Raw genomic sequence first — 21649 nt, forward strand, 5'->3', positions numbered from 1 at the left:
ACACTTCAGGGATGGGGCAGCCACAGCTTCTCTGGGCACCCTGTGCCAGGGCCTCACCACCTTCACAGAAGTACCTTTAAAGTCACATTTCTTCTATTACTCATAAAAGTTTAGGAAGAAAAATGAGTCTGGCACTAAATGTGGAGATGCCATATCCTGGATAGGAGCTGTGAGCTGCTATGGCTGAGAAAACACAGAGTCTTCTGTAATGAAAAAGGTACTGAATTAGGTGACTCCTGATCTTGCCTGTTTTGTCATGTTTATAAGGAATTACTTCAAATAAAAAAGCATTTTCTTTTGAACTCCAGAAACAAGGACTTGGCTTATAAGTCAATTCAGCAGTAAAGAGCTGAAGAACCATTTTCCATCATATTGCAGGACTCCCTGGAAGGGCTGTAGGGGTTCCTCTGTGTGTTGAGGAGGTGATAATGATTAATCCCTTTACTCTATCTGGGTTTGAATTAGAAGGAGAACTAACAGTGTAACTTCCAGGCTGTGCAGAGACTTTGATCTACAGATCTCTCCTAAAAGTTGGGCAAGTAGATTAAAGATGTGGGGTCACAACTGGCTGTTAATGGGGAATGGAATGAGAGCATGATGAACTGGGACATTGCTCTGAAGGTTTTGTCGGTGTTGGCTGACAAGATGCTGAGAATACCAGGCTACTAAATAAAATTTAAAAAGGGGCAAGAGTCACATGAGGAATGGTGCTGTCTGTGGAGCTTTTCAGTGAATTGAGTCAGTTAAACCCTGGTCTCCATGTTTCTGTTGCCATGTCCCCATTCTGTGGTGTTCTGCAGACCCTCCTTTGCATGGCCAGCTTGATGTGATATAAAACATGCAGAGTTGTTTAAAGATATTTTTAGATCTTGAGATACTACTCTGTTTACTCGACTTCCAGCCATCTTTCAGGCGCAGGTTTCCTACTTTTTCTGCAGCATTGTTTTGTTTTCCCTGTCTGTGTCAGGAGCCTGGAGTACTTGGGCACAAAAAGTTAAATTCTTATTTTCAAATGTTTGCTAGAAAACAATAGCTGTAAATACTAAGTCTGAAGATCCAGAAAACATTCCAGAAACATTTAGGAATTACTTTTTTTCAATGCTGAATTAGAATTATTAGATGTTCAGAGAGACCTGGGAAGTCTTAAGCGAATTACTCTTTATAAGAAAAAAAAGGAGTTGGATCTGAGTCCCTTTAAAATGAAGCATTGCAGCCCATTGGAAGTGCTCATCTTGGCTTTAAGATCTATTCCAGGCTTCTGTGTGACACGAGTAAGTGTGTGAGTGGTCTCTCAATTTTGGCTCAAGTTATGCAGCTGTGATTTTGATACATCAGCTGCAAAGCTGAGGGAGGAACAAGAGTTTAAGCCTTTCTTTGGGAGTTTCAAAAAGTGGGGAAGCAAGTCCTGATCACAGGCAGGGATATCAAAATTCGCTTTATAAGATTGGGAGTGGAGATCAGATGTTAAGGGAGAAGTTGAAAAAAAAACGTTCCAGATGACTTTGAGGCTAGTGTCCATGTGGATTGGATCAGGGCCCCAGGAAGGCTGCCCCAAACATGCTGCATTAGGCATTTCTGCTCCCCTCGGGAGGTGCTGGGTGGTGTTGAACTGCCATCGTGCTGTGCAGAGGGCCTGTTTGTGACTTCCTCTTAAGCTGCAGTTCTTTTATCTCTAAACAGTTCTGGATTGAAATGGTGAGATGCTGTTGCTGAGCTCTAGCTGCAGGCCTGTCTCTGCTCTTTGCACACCAGTCAGCTCTGCTGCTAGGACACTGCATCCACCAGGTCAGGGCCAGAGGTACTTGGCAATCTGTAATTCTCTCAAACTGTGCCTTTTGTTTGGTGGGTGAAGTTGACTTTTCCAAGCACTGCATCTGTTAGTTACCTGTAGCCTGAGCTAGGTGTGCTGGGATCCTTTTGCAATATCAAGGGGATTAGGAGAAAGAAGGTAAAGGGCAGAAGTGGACTTTTTTTATCCATTCTGAAGTTAGAAAACTGACTTAATTCAAAGTGCCTGTTGTTGTCAAGTCCAGAGCTTGTGTTTGACTTCAGAAGGCTTAAATTGGGACAAATTCTTCTGTCAGAAATGGTTCAGATGTAATGAGACTTGGCTCAGAAGCAGCTGGAGGGGCTCAGCCTGGAGAAAACGGAGCTCAGGGGGGACCTTCTGGTCTGAAACCCTCCCTGACAGGAGGGGGAGCCAGGATGGGGTCAGGCTCTGCTCTCAGTGGACAAGGCACAGGACAAGAGGAAATGACCTCGAGTAGTACTGGGGAGATTTAGATTAGATATTAGGGAAAATGTCTTCCCAAAAGGATGGTCAAGCACTGGCACAGTTGCCCAGGGTAGTGGTGGAGTCACCGTCCCTGGAAGTGTTAAAAAAACTTGTGGATTTGGCATTTGGGAACATGGTTTAGTAGTAAACAGGGCAGTGCTGGGGCAATAGTTAGACTCTGATTTTTTTTCTAGTCTCAGCATTTATGCGATTTTTCTGCAGTTTTCATCTGTCCTTTCTCCAAGACAGGAACTCCTGATGTTACTGGCTGTCAATGTTCCTGTTTCAATGGTGGCTGCTGTGAGGGACTTGTTGCAGAGCTTCAAATTAGGGAGGAATTCCAAGCAATGTTCTTCAAGGAGGTTGCAAAGACCTTCAGCATCTTTGTGTTGCTTTTCCTGTTGTTTGAGCTCTGTGGCTGGAACTGTCAAATGCATTTCATGCTCTTACCTCACCACCACTTGCAAAAGCTGCACTTCACTTGTTCTGCTGAGGGTGAGGATCTTTGTGGCTTTTCAGTTATTTCCAAACCCTGTTGTGGAACCTGCCTTGGGTGGCTGCTACTGGTGTGCAGTGTTCACAAGAGAGTGTGATGTCTCACATTGAGCCTGGTGCTGTCATCCAGCAGTTCTGGAGTTGACTCTGTGCAATTCTGCACAAGTTGCCACAGCAATGCCCTGTGCTGAGTGAGGTGTTTTTTGGTGGGGTTTTTTTTGGTTTTTTTTTTTTTTGGTTTTTTTTTTTTTTTTGGATGTGTATATTTTAAATATCTATATCTATCTAAATATGTATACATATATCTTATCTGTTGACTGTCACTGTTGTCTCACCCACGCAATCATGTTTTCACTCTTACACTGCCCTTGACACTGAGCTTTGTGTTAAATTGGGAAAAAAAAATTCCCTGCAAGAAGGGCTCAGGGTTTTTTTGTCCCCCCAAACTCAGTGTAGGACCAGCTGGGTGCTGGAGCAGGGAACTGTGGGCTACCAGGGCTCAGCTACAGCTGCTGTGGAACCACAGACTCCACTGTTCCCAGCTGAGTGGGACAGAATGGTTTTTGCCTTTTTTCTTCACAACTTCTGTGGCATGTTTGTGTGTAAGCAGAGCCCATGCATGCATGGAAGTGTCCCAGTCACGTCTCAGTATGTTATAGAGCAGTTTCTGCCATTGTCCACAAATGCTTTTCAATCTGGTGTTAATGCCTTGCAGTGAACATATGGCACCCAGAGATGGGGGTTCCTATTCCCTGACTTCCCTCATCATTCCAGCAAGTTACTGGCACTTCCAAGCAGAGTACTCCTGTTTCTTGTTTTACTTGTTGCTGTGTTTAGTGTTTATCTTCCTCTCTGTGTTTTCAAATTCTGTGCCTGTTTCTTTGCTTGTTCACTGCTGTTGCAGATCCGAGCAGAGTGTTTTGGCTCCAGCTTTGACTATTAGAGCATATGTGCACTGGCTTCGTTACTGTTACTGCCTGCAAGTACTTAATGTCTGCTAAGTGTCTGCATGTGTTGGATCTGCCTGACGAGCCTGAGGGCGGCAGCTTGACCCCACACTGGTGTAGACTCTGTTTACTTTGGACTAGTTGTATTAAACACTCATACATGATCAGTGCAGGCACTTCTCTGAAGCACCTGTGTGCTGACACCCTTTTTTTGCTAATTGTAGGTGCTGGCAGATCAAGAGTAATCCTTCCTGTTGTACTTGTGGTCAGTAAAGGCTTTTCTTGTTTAATCTTGTACTTCCTTATGAGAGATGCTCTAACGTCTGTTAGAGACTTTAAATTTTTTACATCATCTTCCTTAGATGTGTGTGGTTCCAGGTATGAAGACAGCCAAGATTCCTTTGTGAAACTCTCTCAGAACTCTGCATTTGGAAGCCTAATTTTTTGACTGTAATGCTCCTAAAGTCTTTCCATTGCCAGGTTGTTTAATGCTGCCCTTTCCCCTTTGAATGCCTGCTGGCTCCCTAGCTGCTTTTTACTGTGTGCCATCTCCCATACTGAGTATCAGTCTGCCTTGATACGGTAGATATGGGGTTTTGCCACCTTTGGTTTGCTGATATTGTCACCTTTGTCATCAACATTGACTGAAATGTCTTCTCTGGCTTAATTCATGTAATTCTTGCAAATTCTCCATTGTACTCAAGTGATCGGCAACTATTTCTGCACCTTTAAATCCCTTTTAGGAGCAATTATGGCTCTTTATCAGCAAATGAGTGGTTTAAAACCCAGGTTTTAACAGACAACTCCTTGTCTGCTCAGCCTTGGACTGTAAATTTTTAGTGTATTTTAAGTGATCCACAGGTGCTTAGATGGCTTTGTGTGTACTTGGTGATGGAAACTTTGTGGGAGAGTTTGAGAGTGTAGATCGCTCTGGAATGCAGGTGCAGGTACCCAGGTACAAGGATCCTTGAATCCTGTACAATTGCCCAGGCCAATGAAGTGTCCTTGCTGCCTTAATGATGCCCTGAAAGCAAGTCCTGGAGCATATATCGAGTAACCGAGGGGGATTTCGGCTGTGGCAGAGGCAGGAAGCCTGACTGGGAACAAGATTTGCTAATTAAACATTTTCTGCAGAACCAGCTTCTCCTTGCCTAGGCCCAGGGGGTCATGGCAGCATGGGAGGGGCACAGGTTTATTTGAGGTGGTACACACAGTGCAGTTTCACACAGTGACAGAGGACTGGCACAGGGCACAGTCTGCTGAGTTGTGGGAGGGTTTCATGCTGCTGCTGCTGCTGCTGCTTGCCCTGGCAAAAAATACAGCTGAGTTCAGATCCTCCTGGAGGATCAGTCCTGATGGTACTTTGTTTCACTGCAACCAAGGGGCTGGGGCAGAGAAGCTGCATTTTCACCTCTCAGTGGTTTTTTACTAAGAAGAAAGCTAGACTTTGTGGTTTTATACATTGTGGCAAAAAGTGTTTCCCAAGTTGCTCTGTTGTTGCCAGGGCTTCACTTTCTCAAGCACTGAGGCCTGGGGCTGAGCAAGTCACCCCATGCTCCCTTTACAGTCGGTGCAGAGCAGCAAGGGGGGGGTTGGGTGAGGTTACTCTGACCTATTTTAGGCACCTGCCTTAAGATAATGAACTTCAAAGCCTCACCCTCAGTGCCTGTCAGTGCTGCAATGGTGACAGGTCCCTTGTCAGCCTCCACACCATGAGAATCCCACCTGCTGCATGTCCTGCCTGGAAGCAGGTTGTGTCCCACACTACTGTCACTTGCATGCTGAAGCACAGGAAGGTGCAGCCCAAATTTCTTCAGTGTGAGTCAGCAACTGCCCAGAGCAAGGTGAGGCATGTGAAACAGCACCTCAGCTCTGCTTTTCCAGCATTTCCAATAGCTACAGTTTGCTTATCCTAGTTCTTAGGGTAGTCTGGGCAAGGATTTTGGAGTAAGGCTTTACTCAGCTTTAATAGCAGCTAATGACAGGGTAAGGGACTTACAGAATTTTATTAATAAAAGTAATGCTGAAGGCAGTTGCACAACTGCAGGGAAGCTTCCATATTGGCTCCACATGCTCACCAGCTGTTCTTACCTGGCTGTTGACAGTCCCCACTGGGCCTGTGTGCAGCTGGGGGACTTCTGTCCTCGGCCACTCAGTTCCAGCCCACAGCTCAGGTTTCCTGCCTGCCCCTCCGCAGGCCCCTCAGCAGGTTTCCTGTACTGACATCTCCAGCCTGAGGAGTTCAGAGCTGCTGGGGCTCTTTGGCTCCCCCGGAGTGCAGAAGGGATCACAGGGAGCAGTATGGAAAGGGACAGGGGCAGCTTCTGGAGGAAAGGCAGAAACATACCAGGGCATCTCCAGATTAAAAACAATGGTTCTCTTGTAGCAAAAGTTGCCAGCAAAGTACCTAATTCCCCATCTGAGTGCTGCTGCTGAGCCTTGCCCAGGGCACAGTGTGAGACAGGCAGTCAGGCCTGGCATCAGAGCAAGATTCAGTGCAATGTCTGAGCTGGGAGCTGTGCTATAAATGTCCAGAGCCCAGTGTATTCAGAATACTCCATCATTTTGACCTGGATCCCAAGATCACAGTGCCTTGTCACTAATAGCCCTGTTTCTCAAGGACCGATGTGCATCACCATCTCTGGGAGCAGCTGGAAAATGTAAACCCCTTCTCTAGCCTTGATGATGACACTTGGACTGTGTTGCAGGTTTGTACAGGCTGTTGGTTTGCCCAGGAAAACTGGTTTGGTTTGATCTGTCAGAGATTCTGCTTACTAAATCTGCTGGTTCCCAGGAACCTATTTTCTTAAAGAGCTGAGAAGCTCAGCACATCTCTCCCTACCCTGTGTTCCTCTAAACATGTAGAGCTTTAATTAGGCCAGACTGCTGATGAAATGAGAGCTTTGGCTTCAGTGGAATTTCAACTCCCTGTGTGGTGCTGATGGTCCCTGCATATGGTAGTGCACCTTCTGGGCAGGATCTCCTCCACCTTGGTTCTGGGTTATTCTGGAGTGGAGCTTGTGAAATGTTACCATATTTCACTGAGTACTGCTCATTGCAGAGCCTCTGTGAGCTGTTTGCTTGGCTGTTCCAGTGTTCTAAGAGCAGATATCTTCTGTCTGCTCAGAAGTCCAGGGTATGGTGTTTCCTAAAGCTGCTCTTCTCAGTGTTCCTGTTGTGCCAAACTGATGGCACCAGTGCTCACTGGGTGCTGGAGCAAGTGCCTGCAGTGGAAGCTCCTGCTGCAACACAGAATTAAACCAAACAGACCCAGACTGGGATGGAAAGTGTTGGGTGGAGGGACTGGTAGCCAGCCTTTTTCTGAAGAGGAGAGCTGGTCTAGAATGGCAAGGACAGGTACACAGAAGGGGGAAAGATTAACCTGCTCTTTACTCTGCTCTCAGGAAACACCCACCAGCTGCAGCGTTGTCTCTACCTCTGGGGTCCCCAGCGCAGGAAGGATGTGATGCTGCTGGAGTGAGTCCAGAGGAGGCCATGAAGCTGATCAAAGGGATGGAGCACCTCTCCTGTGAAGAAAAGTTGAGGAAATTGGGATTGTTCAGCATAGGGAAGAGAAGCTTTGGGGTCACCTAATTATAGCCTTCCAGTACCTGAAGGGAGCCTACAGCAAAGATGAAGACTATTCACACTGCTGGGGGGGGCAGGTTTAGATGGAATATTGGGAAGGAATTCCTTGCTGTGAGGGTACTGAGGCCCTGGCCTAGTGCAGCCTAGGCTGCCCTGTCCCTGAAGTGTCCAAGGCCAGGTTGGACAGGGCTTGGAGCAACCTGAGAATAGTGGAAGGTGTCCTGCCCATGGCAGAGTGTGGAAGAAGATGAGCTTTGAAGTCCCTCCCAGCCCAAACCTGTCTGGGATTCTGTGATCTTCCTTGCAGTGTCTGAGTTAGATATATAAATGCAAACAAATCAATATGGGCTGTGTGAACAAGGTGCTCCAGGCAGGTGATGGCTGGTGCAGGAGAATGAAGGGGAGGTTTGCACTAGTAGGAAAGTTCACAGCATGGTGCCCATCCAAGAAAACACAAAAAATTTGCTCAGTATCCTCCCAGGCTAATGAGACTCCTGCAGTCAGATGGTGTGTGAGGAAAGTTGTTCTGCAGCAGCATGTAAAGGGACACTTGGATATGAATGGTTCTGGACAGATGCTCAATTTGGAGCTCACAGCTGGGTGAGGATGAAGGAGTTGCCAAGAAAAAATCCCTGATGTTGGTGAAGAATGCTTGGCTTCAGTTGGAAGCCTTGGCACTCCTCACTTTGGGCCAACCCCTTTAGGTGGCCTTTGCACTATGTGTTGGAGTCCTGCTCCCTTATTTCTCTGTCCCTGCTTGGTCCGTGCTAGCCCTGCAGCTGCTCCTGGGTTAACACTGAGCTGCAGCAAATGGGGAAATTCTGCTCAAAGGGCACAAATGGAACAGGCTTAGAGAAAGCCCATCTAAATGAAAGGTGTTAATTAATGGCAGTGAACTGAACCATGAAGAAGGAATGTCTGCACTCTCATTCTAGCTGAGGGAAATCAGCTTTCCTTCCTGCAGCTTGTTCCTCTTACACTTGGGGAATTGGGTTTCTAAGCCAGACAGTGCTGTGCCACGCTAATCCCCTGAACAGAACAAACACTGCAGATGTCACAGCAGAGGGAAAATACAGAGGAGGCAATGTGCAAAAGTATACATTCGTGGTGATGAAGTGTTTTTGTTAACAGGAAAGACAAGTAAGATGCCTGATGGGATACACAGACCCTCTAGGGCTTCCTGCTTACCTTAAATCTCCATTTTCTCCAGCCCTGAGCCACTCTGCCCTCCCTTTGAGGCATCTGTTTTTCATCCCTGGGTCATCCCTTGATCTCCCTGCTCTGCTCATCTTCAGATCTTTGTAGCAAGTGCTTTTTCTCCTCCATCACAACTACCTAAGTAAAACATCAGTGTCTGACTGTTTTTTTATCACAGCCCCATGGGAGGCCTTTAGATGTGACAGAAGTAGTCCTGCTGAATGTGGTCCTTCAGCTCTGATGAAAGGAGTCCTCAGGGAATCATTGCAGAAATGGGTTTATCTGTGGAACACCGTAATCCACTGTTCAAACGTCTCTGCCCCACAGGGACACTCAGACCCAAAAGTTTCAAAGGTAGTGTTCTCCTCCCTGCCAGAGCCCCTCAAGTTTGGGATGTGCTGCAGACCAGCTGTTGGATGGTGAGGAACCAGCTTCGTTTTCTCTCCAGATGGGGGTGTTTGGTGATTTGTACTGTAGGGTCTCTTGGTGTAAATGAAAGTACAAACAAGCTCCCTGTCTAAACCTGATCTTGCTTTTGTACAAGGAAAGGGGTACAGTGACTTGTATCAGGTCAAACTCGGGGAAGGAAAGGGCATGAGCCTTCTGGAAATTGGAGATGCTCCTGCTGGCTGAGGCTCCCAGAAGCTAAGCCTGCCTCATCTCCTGAAGCCACCTCAGTGGGTGACTCCGGGCTCACGCTGTCCCTGCAAGTGTGGGACTGTCAGAGCCCAGCTCGGAGGGCTGGTGCCGGTGCTGTGCTGCCTGGGGCCATGTGCTGCCTCAGAGCTTGGCCTGGCACAGCCCCTGAGCCCAGGGTGGGATGGAGCTGTGCTGCCAGGCTGGGAGCTGGTGCCTTGTCCTGTGCCCTTAGCAGCTTTCTCTGAGCCATGGCCGACAGCCCTCGGGGTGTGGGTCCTGCTCCTCTGTGTGCCCCCAGGGACAGCTCAGAGGGGAGGATCTCTCTGACACCGCCTGCACAAAGGCTTTACAAAAGCTGTGTCCACTTCCTTTTATTCTTCCATTTTAAGTGAAGAGAAGAATTAGGTTTATCCTAAACTGGCGCTGAGCACTTTGTACAAATTTTTGATTCTCTGTAATCGTGAGCAGCAGCGTGCAGAGCTGCCGGATTCCTCCTCATGCTATCTCCTGGGATAGGTGTTCCTCTGCCGTGGGAGCAGCTGCATGACATGGTTCCATGTGTTCCTGTTGTGGCAGCGTGCACTGTGGTAAGGGCTTGGTGCCCGAATCCCTGGCTGCCAGCTCGGGAACTCGGTGTTATTTCTCTAGCCACGACAGTTACCAGTGGACGCTTTTCTGAATTTTAGTGGAGATTTGAAGCCAGTAAGTGACGTTTTATAAAATATTGCACCCTGAGCGTTGTGTGCGCGTCTCAAAAGTTGCAATTGTTTGTTTCGTTGTCGGATGTGACAGGACCCCGGTTGGCTCCGCACTGGGCCGGTGCCTTAAGTTCCGAGGCTGAGTTTGTGTGTTCAGGGGCCGCGCGAGGCCCGGTTCCGGCAGTGCGGGGGTCCCGCCGGGGGTCCCCGGGGGCGGTGCCGGAGCGGGGGGCCGGTCCCCCGCGCACGTGCGCTACGTGCGGCGCCTGCTGCGGCGGGGCCGCCCCTCCCCCGCCCGGCGCCGCCCCCAGCCCCGGTACTGGGGCAGGGCCCGCCCAGCGTGGGACCCCGCGGCGGGGAGAGCCCCGATCCCCACCGGGCCGCGGGGGCAGCGCCTGGCCGCGCTCCCTCGGGAACAGGAACGTTCGTTCCCCCGGCGCTGCCCGGGGCCGGCGGGCAGGACAATGGCCCGGCGCCCCCCGAACAAAGGGGCCGGGCCGGGCCGCGGGGGCTCCGCGGCCGGAGCAGACAATGCGGCCGCGCGGAGGCGGACAGCCCCGCCCCGCGCGTGACGCGGCCCCCGCGCGGCCAATGGCGGCGCGCGGAGAGGCTCTTTAAAAAAAGAAGCGCCGGCCGCAGCCCGCTGTCAGCTGTGCGGATCCCTCCGCGCATGTAAACACAGCGCCGGCGGCCCCGCGCGGGGGGGCGGCACGGGCCGGTCCGGGGCACGGCGGGCGGGCGGCGCGGCCCCGGGCCTCCCCGAACCAGCGGTGCTGGGGGGAGCGGCCGCGGCGCCCCCGGCGTGAGGGGCCGCGCACAAAGGCGGCGGGAGCGGGGGAGCTGCGGCCCGGCCCGGCGGGGCGGGGGGCACCGGGAGGGACTCCCAGCGGCCGTGGTGAGCGGCGCTCTCGGGGCCTCGCTCTCGCCGGGGCCTCGGTAGCGGGCGTGGGATCGGCGCCGTGCGGGCCGGGCCGCGCTCCAGAAGAGCCGCCGCTGCCTCTTCCCCCCACCCCCAAGGGGCCCTCTCCGGTCCGGCCCCGGCGCCCCCGCACAAAGGCGCGGGCGGGGCGGGGCGGCCGCGCCCCCTCCCCTGCCCGGGCCGGGCGGACTCTTTTCCCAGCCCCGGCCCCCCCGCGGACGCGCACGGAGCGCGGCGGCTGTGGAGATTGTTCGGAGCGCGGAGCGGAGCGGCCGCCCCGGCCGGGCCATGGCCGAGTTCCTGCCCCCGCCCGAGTGCCCCGTCTTCGAGCCCAGCTGGGAGGAGTTCGCCGACCCCTTCGCCTTCATCCACAAGATCCGGCCCATCGCCGAGCAGACCGGCATCTGCAAGGTGCGGCCGCCGCCGGTGAGTGCCCGCATGGCGCCGCCGGGAGCGGCCTTTGTGTGGGGCCCGGCTCGGCCCCCCCCCGGCCCGCGGCCGCACAGGTGACCCCGGGCAGGCGGGGCCGCCCCGCCGCCCCTCGGAAGTTTCACCGGGCCGGGGCCGAGGAGACCCAAGGGACCGAGCGCTCCCCCCGCGAAGTGGCTCCCAAGTGTCGGAGCTCCCGGCGGGGGAGTCGGCAGAGCGGCCGTGGAGGGAGCGGAGGTGGGGGGCAGCTGTCCCGCCTGGGCCCGGCCCGGCCTCCCCCCGGCTCCCGGGGCTGTTCGGGGCCTCGCGCCCGGAGCGGCCCCTCCGAGCCCCGCGGGAGGTGCTGGGGTGCTGCCCTCCATGTTGGCATTGTGGCGGTGTGGGGCCGGGGGGAGCCGCTCCCCGCCGCCCCCGGCCCCGCCACGGCCTCCCCGGCCTCGGCGCACTTTTAGCACGGGGAACTGTTTCTCAAGTTGAACAAGACCAAACTCTGCAGCCGTGAGTTAGTCTGGTGGCTCTGCGAGCTGAAGCCTAGACAGACATGGCCACCATTTTAGAATGCAATCCACAGTGGGAAGAAGTAGTAAGCCTTCATCATCATCATCATCTCGACCGATGGTGTACTAAGCTCAAAATTAGGGTATGAATTCTGATTTCCCCTTGTTGGTCGACTCGATTTACTAAGAAATGCTGTGACTATGTTAGAACCATAGTTTTGTGTAGTCAGAATTGTTAGTTTGTTTAAAGGTATGTACACCCACACTGGTGAGGAGAGGGGCTTCTCGAAGTAAAAATCTAATTAAACAACGTGTGAATCATCCCTATTTTGAGTGAATCGGTCTTCCTCTAAGTGGAGCGTGGTGCGAGTCTTGGGATGTGCAGCCGGGCCAGGCAGTTAACATGACGGCAACAACCAGAATGTTAAACCGGCATTGAGCTTACATCTCCTCCAGCAAGGGGAGAAACTGAATAACAGTTTTGTAGACAAGTTTTGTGAGGGAGACTTTGACTTCAAAGAAATAATGTTCAGAAACACACACTCCTCACTTTTGTGTTTTGGTTGTTGCTGGAACTCCTGTTGTGTCCACCCTTTTCCTTTTGAATTAAAATAGTAGTAACTTGCTGAGTTAGTGTCTGAGGTGGCAGAAATGTTTGTAGCAGGGTCAATAATGTGAATCTTGCTGGAGACGAAGGAAGGTTTTGGCTCTCTGGAGGAGGAACCACCCCCCCCCTTCACTGCTGTGTGAGGATCGCTCTTGAATTTGTGTCCTGGTAGAATGTGCCAGGGCTTCTTTTCACGCAGGGCAGACAGATGCTCAGAGTTAAAGGGGTGAGATGGTTTTTGTTACAGGGCAACTACTGGAGTTCTGTAGTATTTATTAGTAGGTGTTTTGGGGTTTTAGGTTGCCAGCAGTGTTTCAGTAGCTGTGACCAGAACTGCTTTTTTTGTTTGGTCGGGTTTCTTGTAGGGGGCTGTTCAATTGTTTGGGTGCTTTTGTTTTGAGGGAGATGTCTTTTTATTTGTTTTAGAAACATCTCATCCAAGAAAATCCCATCTTTCTTGGTGGCTTGTGTAAAATGCCAAAACCTTATCAGAAAACTGCTTGTAGGATGTTATCTGTTGGAGATCATAAATCAACAGACCTCCAAAGGACTGAATTACTTATTGCAACTGCGTTTTCAGCCTCTCCTCTTCCTGAAGGGGCAGGTATTGTACCAGATATTACCTCAGGTGTTGTGCCTGCCTGGCCGTGTGATCAGCTCTTTGAGCATATTTAGAAGCAGGATGAAAATAGTTTGAGTAGCTGAGGGCTGAGCACAGGTAGTTCTGTGGAGCCTGGCTTTGGGAGAGCTGAGCTCCCATGGCTTTATCTGCCCTGGATAATGCCTGGGATGTCTTGTGAAGTGCGTGGTTGGTTCAGCGGCCTGGAGCATAGAGGGAGCTCTTCCAAAGCGACCAGAAAAGCCTTTGAGTTGACGTAGTTCCTGGCCTTCCCCCTCTGATCAGGAGCCGCAGTGAATATTCAGTTATTGTTCTTTTTGGTGTAATCGAGGGGTCTGTAATAATACTGTGAGCTGAAGACTGTACTACCCTTTGCACAGCAGCGTGTGTGTTCCAGCTGATCGCCTTGTTTGGTGATGGCTGAGCTTTGGAATCTCCCTGCATCTGAGGGAATCTCTTGCCGGCGTGCGCAGTCTGGTTACGTGCCGGGAGGCAGGTAGGCAGCACCATTAGCTGTCAGAATCTGTGCCGAGAGAGGAATTGGAAACTTGATGGTTGGTCTGGCATGATTTTAGCTTAAACTCTGCTGTGTCGTTACCAGCAGATGAATTTGTGCATCTGTATATGAGCAGCAGCATGGAATAATGTTGTGTGAGGCTGGTAGTGCCCAGCTGTAGCTTCCCCATTTGCTCACAGACAAGTACTTGGTCCAGAGCTGGCTTTGATGCTCCAGCACTGGAACATGCACAGGAGAGCTCCCTGGGCTCTGAGGGACCACCAGCAGGGCTTTCTCTGGTTCTTTCGTGCTGGCATTAGCTGGGGACCAGGTGGGCCCAGAAAAAACCATACCTGTCGTGGCTTCTTACCTGGCAGCTTTTGAGGACAGTGACTTGCTTAGTGAGGGGTGATCAAGGAGGCTGATGGGCAGAAGACATCTGGGTGGAAGACAGAAGATTCTGAGTGATCACTGCATGTTCATAAGATGAAAGAAAGTCCAGGAATATAACAGGAGGTGCAATTTCTGCATGGCTCAGTTTCCAGCTGAGCACTCAAAAGGAGTTTTCTTCCCCCTCATTCCAGTTCAGATTATTCCAGCCATCACCAATGACTGAGTTTTGCTCTTATTTGGGGATTCTGAGATGCTGCAGTGACTGGTGGAGGGTGCAGCAGTATCAGCTCACTGGCACTGTTCTCTGTGGTGTTTTGTCAGCAGTGTAGAGCATGAGTAGAGTCCCATTGGCAGCAGAGTGCTCGGATGGTGGTTGTTCCTGGTAGTTAATGAGCTGCATAAAGTAGAGATTTAAATTTGAGTTCGTTGCAGAGCTGCGGGGAAAGGGGCAGCTGGATGCAGGAAAGTGGGTGGGGTACAACTTGCTTGCAGTCCATCAGGTGCCATTTTGTGGTTAGAATTTTCTTCTATGAGCCAAAACCACCTTTTATTAGGATTTCTTCATTTAAACAGTATCTAGTTGTTTGGAATAAACTAAGTTTACGCCAAAACTTGGCATTTCCAGTGGCAGCCTTATATTCTAGAAGCTTCTGATAGCTCTGCAAATCAGTGGGGGCAATTAGGGGCTGAAATGAAGAATCTCTTGAGAATGGAGTTTAAATTGGAAGCAAACAGTAACAAATGTGAAGCTTAGCTTCAAGAGTTAATGGTAACATGTGGAGCAGGAGTGGTATCAAATGCTCCAAGCCTTTCTTGAAGATGGAGTCTTCCTTCACTTTGTTGCATCGTTGCTTTGCTGCTGTGAAGAAATAATAAATAATGATTACTTAAGCTTGCTTACCATATAAATGCATTTCAAAATACAAATTATACAATGTGCTAGAAGCATCATGACTTTCCCAAGGCCAAGCCTGAAAGTTGAGAACATCCAGGCTAAATTTCATTGCTCTAAATAATGTGAATATGGACAAGTACTGTTAAGGCTTCCAAGTAACTTAAACCAAGCACTTAAAGATTAGAAAGTCTGTATTAGCAGAGCTGGAATTCTGAAGGAGTTGACACTAGAGTTATCAAAATTATTGACTGTCAGTTTTCAGTGAATGCTGGAATACTGGTGAACTTGAGAATGGGAGAATTAATTTCCTTAATGGTTTAAGTTCTTTGCGGGTGCAAGAGTTGACCCCCTTCTACCTCCAGAGTGGAAGAATGTCTGGAATAGTCTCAGACAGGAACTTGGAAGGTGATAATATGGTGTACAATTGTATGAACACTGCTGTGGTCATATTAGTTTTATTTTTTTTCATGAGACCATGTATTTGGATAAGTCAGTTGTGTTGTCATTGTCTGAGATCTAGAAATTACTTGTGTTCAGTATTCTAATTATGGGAATTACTATTGTGCAAAATTAATACACCAAATCCCAAATTATTTCAACTACTAATGAGTGTTTGTAATGAAGGAACTCTTTCTAATGGTGTCTCCCAACCTCAAGCCAAGGGTATGTAATTTTCATTACAAGTCTAGAAGACTTTCATTAGAAGTCTGGAGTGATTCTGAACAGAGTTGTGGTGGTGGCTTGCTGCTTTACAGGGATCCCAGTTGCCCAATAAACAGTGGATATTATGAAACAGTAATCACTTAAGTAGGACTCAATGAGAAGATTTACCTTTGGAACAAAGGAGCATAGAGCATCTCAGAGGAGGAAGGAGTGTAGAAAAATAACTGTGGATCCCTGTGAAAAGCAGGGTAATGGTGGAATGGGAGCTCTGGATCAGCCAGTGCATGCAGCTCTGGAGTTTCTCAGTGATAAGTGGGGGGGGTTTATCTCTGGTAGCACGAAAGTAGAAAATTCTGCATTCAGGATCCCACATTCACTGGAGGATTTTAAAATAAGATTTGACAACTGGAGAGAGCACAGAGAAGCATCAGAAAAGTTTGGCACATAAAAGAATGTATTTTGAAATCTTTAACTTTAGCAGAAGCTGAGTGGTGAAACCCAAGGCTCAGGGCTTGGGAGAACTGGACCTGCTCCTCCAGGGATATTTTGAGGAGCAATATTGATTTAAATGTTGTTTAAACCTCTTAAGGTCTGTTTAGGCTTTTCATTCAGCTGGTTCCTTGATTTATTTTCATTTTTCTGCAGAAAAAGGAAACACAAAAACAAAAACCAATTCCGTTTTGGAGCAACTTGACTGAGGGTTCTGGCAGTCTGGTCCTGGAGCTGTAAAACAAACCACCACTAAACCAGGAATTAATGCAGAGAATTGTGATACTTTGTCTGAAACAGGAAGCTGCTGGTGATGATCCTTCAGATTTGATAATACACAGAGTCTCAGTCAGTTGATTTTACCAAACAGTAAACACAGAGATAACTCAATTACAACGCATAAGTGAGCTTCAGTGGGAGAAACAAAAGGTGCTGCCACATCTGTCCAACGAGCCAAGCCTGTGCCACTGGTCCTGCTGAGCAGGGGCCAGGCTCAGGTGAGTCAGGAAACAGGGCTTTTCTCACTGAGAGAGCATCAGTGGGAAGGGGAAAATGAAGGATATAAAGTGGTGGATCAGCCACTTTTGGGAATTTTGGGATCAAGAATGAATGAGGTTTTGGGAGGGGAAGAGATATTTTAGTGCTGAGGTTCCTGTTCCCGTGTTGTCAATTCATGTAAAGAAAAATAGATCAGCTACCAAAGGTCATTAGGAAATGTTGGCTTTAAATGAAGCCTTATTCATCACAGAGGTCATGTTATGGAATTAGGTAAATTCAGAGTAGGTTATTTACTGATCTCTAATTAGCAGGAAAATATGCAGAAGAATAATTATTTTTAGTTTATTATTTATTTTACTAATGGCAGTGGCCATGCACAGGACTGCAATGGTCACCATGGGTGATTTCTGCTCTTCAGAAACACTGAAACATTGGGGTAAAAGACAATGAGAATTTCCTCTTCTTGCCTCACTTTCTTTCAGTGAGGGATTTTCAACACATCCACTTCAGCTCGTTGAAAATTTAAGGTGAAACAGTTTAGTCCAGAACTTTCTATACAGAGCAAGAACAACATAGATAGAATTTCTGTAGTTTTTTGTTTAAGATAGTCAGTTAGCTAACAGCTGAAAATGGAGTTTGAAACTAAACATGGCTCCCTTGCCCAGCATTGAAACCAAAGCTGCCAGTGGATGGAAGCAAACCGTGCCACGGATCCATTAGGACATGTTTCCTCTCAGTCCCAGATGACTGGGTTATGTCTGAGATGTGTTGGGATGGAATGCTGTGTCCATGTCCAGGAGACCAGGCTGAGTGGTTTTAGAGGTTAGGAAGAGCTTGTGGGATCTTCCAGCCTGTTGCTCTTAGGAGTGCCTGAGTGAAGGGGCTTCCTTGGGAGCAGGAGCTTAGCTGGGATGGTGAATCTGGGCAGCTGGAAATGGGGGATGTTGTGGAGAGCCAGGGCAGTGGATGGTGGGAGCTGCAGGGAATCCCTGGGCAGCCAAGGCTCCACAGCTGCTCACGGTGGAGGCTGGTGGAGTTGTCCATAGCTGTTCTGGATGGCTGTAAAATTCAAGTCTTTTCCTAATCCAAGTTACACTGCGAGTGAAATCAAGGTATGGACTCACTGCAAGGGCTGTGATGGGACAGCCCAAGGAACAGAGTGCACTCTGTGCCAGTCACACACCCTCCAGGAACCTACTGGGGATGAGAGCAAAGGTCTGCCCATGGGTAGTCCTGTGCCTTGAGGGGAGGTGACAGCAGCTCTTGTGGTCTGGTGCCCTCAGACAGCCACAGCTGGGTCTGGCCCCAGCCCTGATGGATGCTCTGTTTCATGGTCTTGGTCAGTGCCCTGGGGTGAATCAGGGATCTGCTGATCCTAACACCCCATCCATCCCCAGCTGTGCTTGCAGTGTTGCTGGTACAGTGGTGGTCTATCTGTTCCTTACATACAGGTGCCTCCACGGAGAGGAGCCTGGCATCTCCTGTGTGTGAGCCTGGCTGCCTGTTGTGTTCACAGGTTCAAACCCTGTGTGTAGTTTGTGTCCTCTCTGCCTTTGGATCCCAAGGAGCAGCTGACCCTGATGCTTGAGAATCATCTCCAGCTTACCTGAGCCTTTATTTCTCTCCAGGTGTGAAGCTGGCACAGAAACACTGGGATCTAGAGAGGTGATTCCCATTGTACGCTCATCCTTGGCTGTGCCTCTCAAATGGGAAGGATCTGTGGAAGTGTCTCTTCTCTCTTGCTAGTCTGCAATACATAACAGAGCCCAATTTTGTCTCAAATAATAAATACTCCACCAGGTTTCTTTTTGGAGAGTTCTGTGCATGAGGTGGATTAATGCACCCAGGGTCCTTTACTGGCAAAGAGGATTTCAGGGGGGTTGGTGGAAAAATCTCCTCCATTTATAATGACCAGGGAAGAACTGTTCATCACAAACTGGGTTAGCTGATGATTGGAGTTCCCAACTAATGTTAGCCTTTAACAGGGTCACAGAGGGATTAGTTCCCGTTAGACAGGAGCTTTGTGGCTGACCCACTGCCGGGTGATAATGGGTTTGTGTGGATTCTGCCATCTGAGCTCCAAGTGTGGTTTTAATGTAGTCATAAAACCAGGAGACTGAAAGAGACCTCCTGAGTCGCTGAGTGTGCTCCCTTCCTCTCGGAGGCAGCAATCATGGAACACCTTTGCCAAGGCAAGATCATAGATGTGGGAACAAAGAATGTAGGTCAGGCACACAGGGTGGGCATCCCAGGAAGGGGGGAATTGCTGCAGATTGCTGAATGAATGTGTTTCTCTGGCAAGAATTGCTAAGATATTCCTTTGGATCTTACTATGTACTGCTGTCTAGCAAAATAATGAAAAGGCTGTCTTTTTTTGTATGTGTCTGACACAGGAGAGACTGCAAGTAAAATGTTACTTGCAGTTTTCAAAAGATGTAGAAAAAATATGAGAGACTTCATAAAAAAGCCCAAGGAAAAAAACCTTTTATTTGCAGGACTGGAAAGCTGGTTCTGTAAAGAGAAGGAAAAAGATATTTGTTTATTGAAAAATGTCTTGAAACATTTCTTCCGGGAAGGATTCAGGAATAGCTGCTTTGGCAGCCAGCAGACAAGGGATTTGGTTATAAAGGACATGAGGATAAGGGAGGAAGGAAAGCTGAAGCCAACTAACTTGTAGAACCAGGAGACAGTGGTAATTCTTGTTCGCTTGAATTCATAGGGGTGGGAGTGGTTAAATTTTAATTAGTGAGTTTGGGTGAGGTGCAGGTTTGCCAGCTGAAGTGCAGTGCTTTGAAGCCTGACATCCCTGGAACAGCTCAGTTGGGAGCTAGAATATGGAATATCCTTAATATCACAGAAATAATTCTGCTGGCCATATGTAGCTCACGTTACTGCTTGAAATATTAATGTGCTCCATAGACATGCCTTCTGCATGGCTGGATTTGTCCCTCAAGTTTATAGAAGAGTTTGGAATTTTGAAAGTGGTCTCATTTTTGCCTGGATTTGATGACAGGTTTATAAGAATTGCAGGCTAAAGTGGGCACAGGATTTTGTTTGTCTCTTGCAGGCTTATAACAGTCAGGGATGGACAACAGAACACAATATAGTCATTTCAGATGAAGAGTCCTGGTGGAGTAAGAACTCCTGATTTTTTAGGAAATTGATGTTTTCTTGCTTTCTGTGTATACTTAATGCTCAGCATGGCTGTTGGAAGACACTTAAAACTGAACTTCTTAAACTTTTTTTTATTCATTTTTAAAACAGGAAAATCCAATCCAGTTACTTTGAGAAGCTGGATGGAGGGGGCAAGTCTTAGTGATTCCCAGACACCAGCTTTAGGGAGGAGGGCCTGGAGAGTTGGGGGTGGGGGCTGGTCTCTGCCCCAGCAAAGCTGCTTATGTGGCTCAGAAGCTTGGCAAGTGAATCCTGCACAATAAAGCTCCCTCTCGTGGTGCTGCTGCCTTTTTCCAAGTGCGTGAAGGCATTTCTGTCACATAGAAATGTCTTTTCATGGGCCTGCAAGTGAGCATTGCATTTGACTTGGTAACTTGTGCTTCGAAATGTGTCCAAGATTTTTGTTGAGTCAACAATACTTACTAAGGAAGGGTTGAAAATATCTTATTTAGGACTTGAAGAACTTGCCATACTGTGGCATAGAGAAAGATAAATATTATCCTTATTGGTTATATCAACTTTGAGGAGTTTGGATGCTCCAAAATAAACTTGTTGTGACTTTAAAATGACTCAGTGACAGTCAGGATGGACTATCTTCTATACCTGCTGTCGTTTGTCCAGATGGTGAATGGCTGTGGGTCTGTAACAGTGTCATCTGACACAGTCTGTGTTCAGTGGGACATGCTGTAGTGCATTTGTAAAGCCAGGAGTAGTTTTCTAATAATCTAATGTTATATATTATATATATATTCGTTTCCATCAGCTCTACCTGCACTTCTGTGGCCTCACCTCAAGTCCTTGGTGCAGTTTTGAGCACCACAATATAAAAAAGACATTAAGCCAGTTGGAAGCATCCTGAGGAGGTGGTGAAGGGTCTGGAGGGGAGGCCTCATGAGGGGCAGCTGAGGTCACTTGGTTTGTTCAGCCTAGAGCAGACTGAGGGAAGAGCCTCTCTGGGGTCTTCAACATCCTCATGAGGGGCAGCAGGACAGGCACTGATCTGTTCCCTCTCATGATAAGTGACAGGACTCATGGGAATGGCTGGAGCTGAGCTGGGAGATGTTTAGGTTGGATATCAGGAAAAGGTTCTTCCCTCAGAGGGTTCTGTGGCACTGAACAGGCTCCCCAGGAAATGGCCACAGCTCCGAGCCTGTCTGAGTTCAAGATGTGTTTGAACAACACTCCCAGGCACAGGGCAGGATTGTTGGTGTCTCCAGGAGATGGACTTGATGATCCTAATGGGTCCCTTCCAACTCGGCATATTCTATGGTACCTGCTTAAAAACCTCAGAAGCTTCCATCCAGTCTAGCCTCTCATTAAGCCAATTTACCATCACCCAGCAGAAGCTCTTGAAGTGAGTTTCTCCTTGCTAAAAGTGAAACACTTTTAAGGCTGTTAAATGTTTGATTCTGGCTGATTAGTCCATCTGCCTGATAGGCTGAAAAGTCACTTTCTGAAAATGTTGTTGAATAAATGGAATTCCCAAAGCTTATCTTTGAAAAACAGCTGACGTGCCATCAGGGCGTCTTGGTGTGTGCGTTGGTCATTCAGTCATTGGTAAACTTCAAAACTGCAGGTGTAGGAAATGCCTGTTATGGCAGCTTGCGTTGTCTGGAGTCATGTTACTCTTCCAACACAGTAGGTGGCTGCTGCTTTGCCAGAGCCAGTGTCTCTGGCCAAACAGGAAAGACTGTCCCCAGCCATGCACCAGTCAGTAATAAATAGATGCATGAAGATCATGGACATAATCAGCTAATTCTGGAGCAGGATGTTTTGGGTGTCATGCTGTGAATGAGGTGTTTCTGTAAGATCATGCACATAAACTTTCTCTTTTGCTTCCATGAGCAGAGTGGACTAGCCTGCTCTGTGCTGTCTGACATGGATTTGGTTTGTGTCTGTCCTAGGCACACTTGGAGCTGGATTTCTTTAGTCTGAGCATGAGCTAGAGTCTGTAGAAGCAGATAGGATCCTGTTCCTCCTGTTGTGCCCAGTTGCATGCAGGTTTTCCTTGGGGCTCTGCCCAGAGCAGCAGACGTGTGGCCCCACCAGGAGAGTCTCCTGTGCTATCCCCTTCCTTCCTTGGCTTCCCTGCCGTGTCACCAGTGCAGTAACTGCAGGTGGAGGCCCTGAA

At 48.8% G+C, this 21649-nt stretch overlaps 1 protein-coding gene across 1 annotated transcript in view; it reads left to right on the forward strand.

Annotated features, from left to right (window-relative positions):
- The first annotated feature begins 10621 nt into the window (after nucleotides 1-10621).
- KDM5B (lysine demethylase 5B) overlaps nucleotides 10622-21649 on the forward strand; it is a 56406-nt gene continuing 45378 nt past the window's right edge. The window contains exon 1 of the mRNA XM_066335691.1: nucleotides 10622-11184. Coding sequence (XP_066191788.1) covers nucleotides 11047-11184 — 138 coding nt within the window. The 5' untranslated portion in view covers nucleotides 10622-11046. The remainder of the gene's footprint in view (nucleotides 11185-21649) is intronic.

The sequence above is a fragment of the Sylvia atricapilla genome, chromosome 25, assembly GCF_009819655.1.
Source record: "Sylvia atricapilla isolate bSylAtr1 chromosome 25, bSylAtr1.pri, whole genome shotgun sequence".
Classification (NCBI taxonomy): domain Eukaryota; kingdom Metazoa; phylum Chordata; class Aves; order Passeriformes; family Sylviidae; genus Sylvia; species Sylvia atricapilla.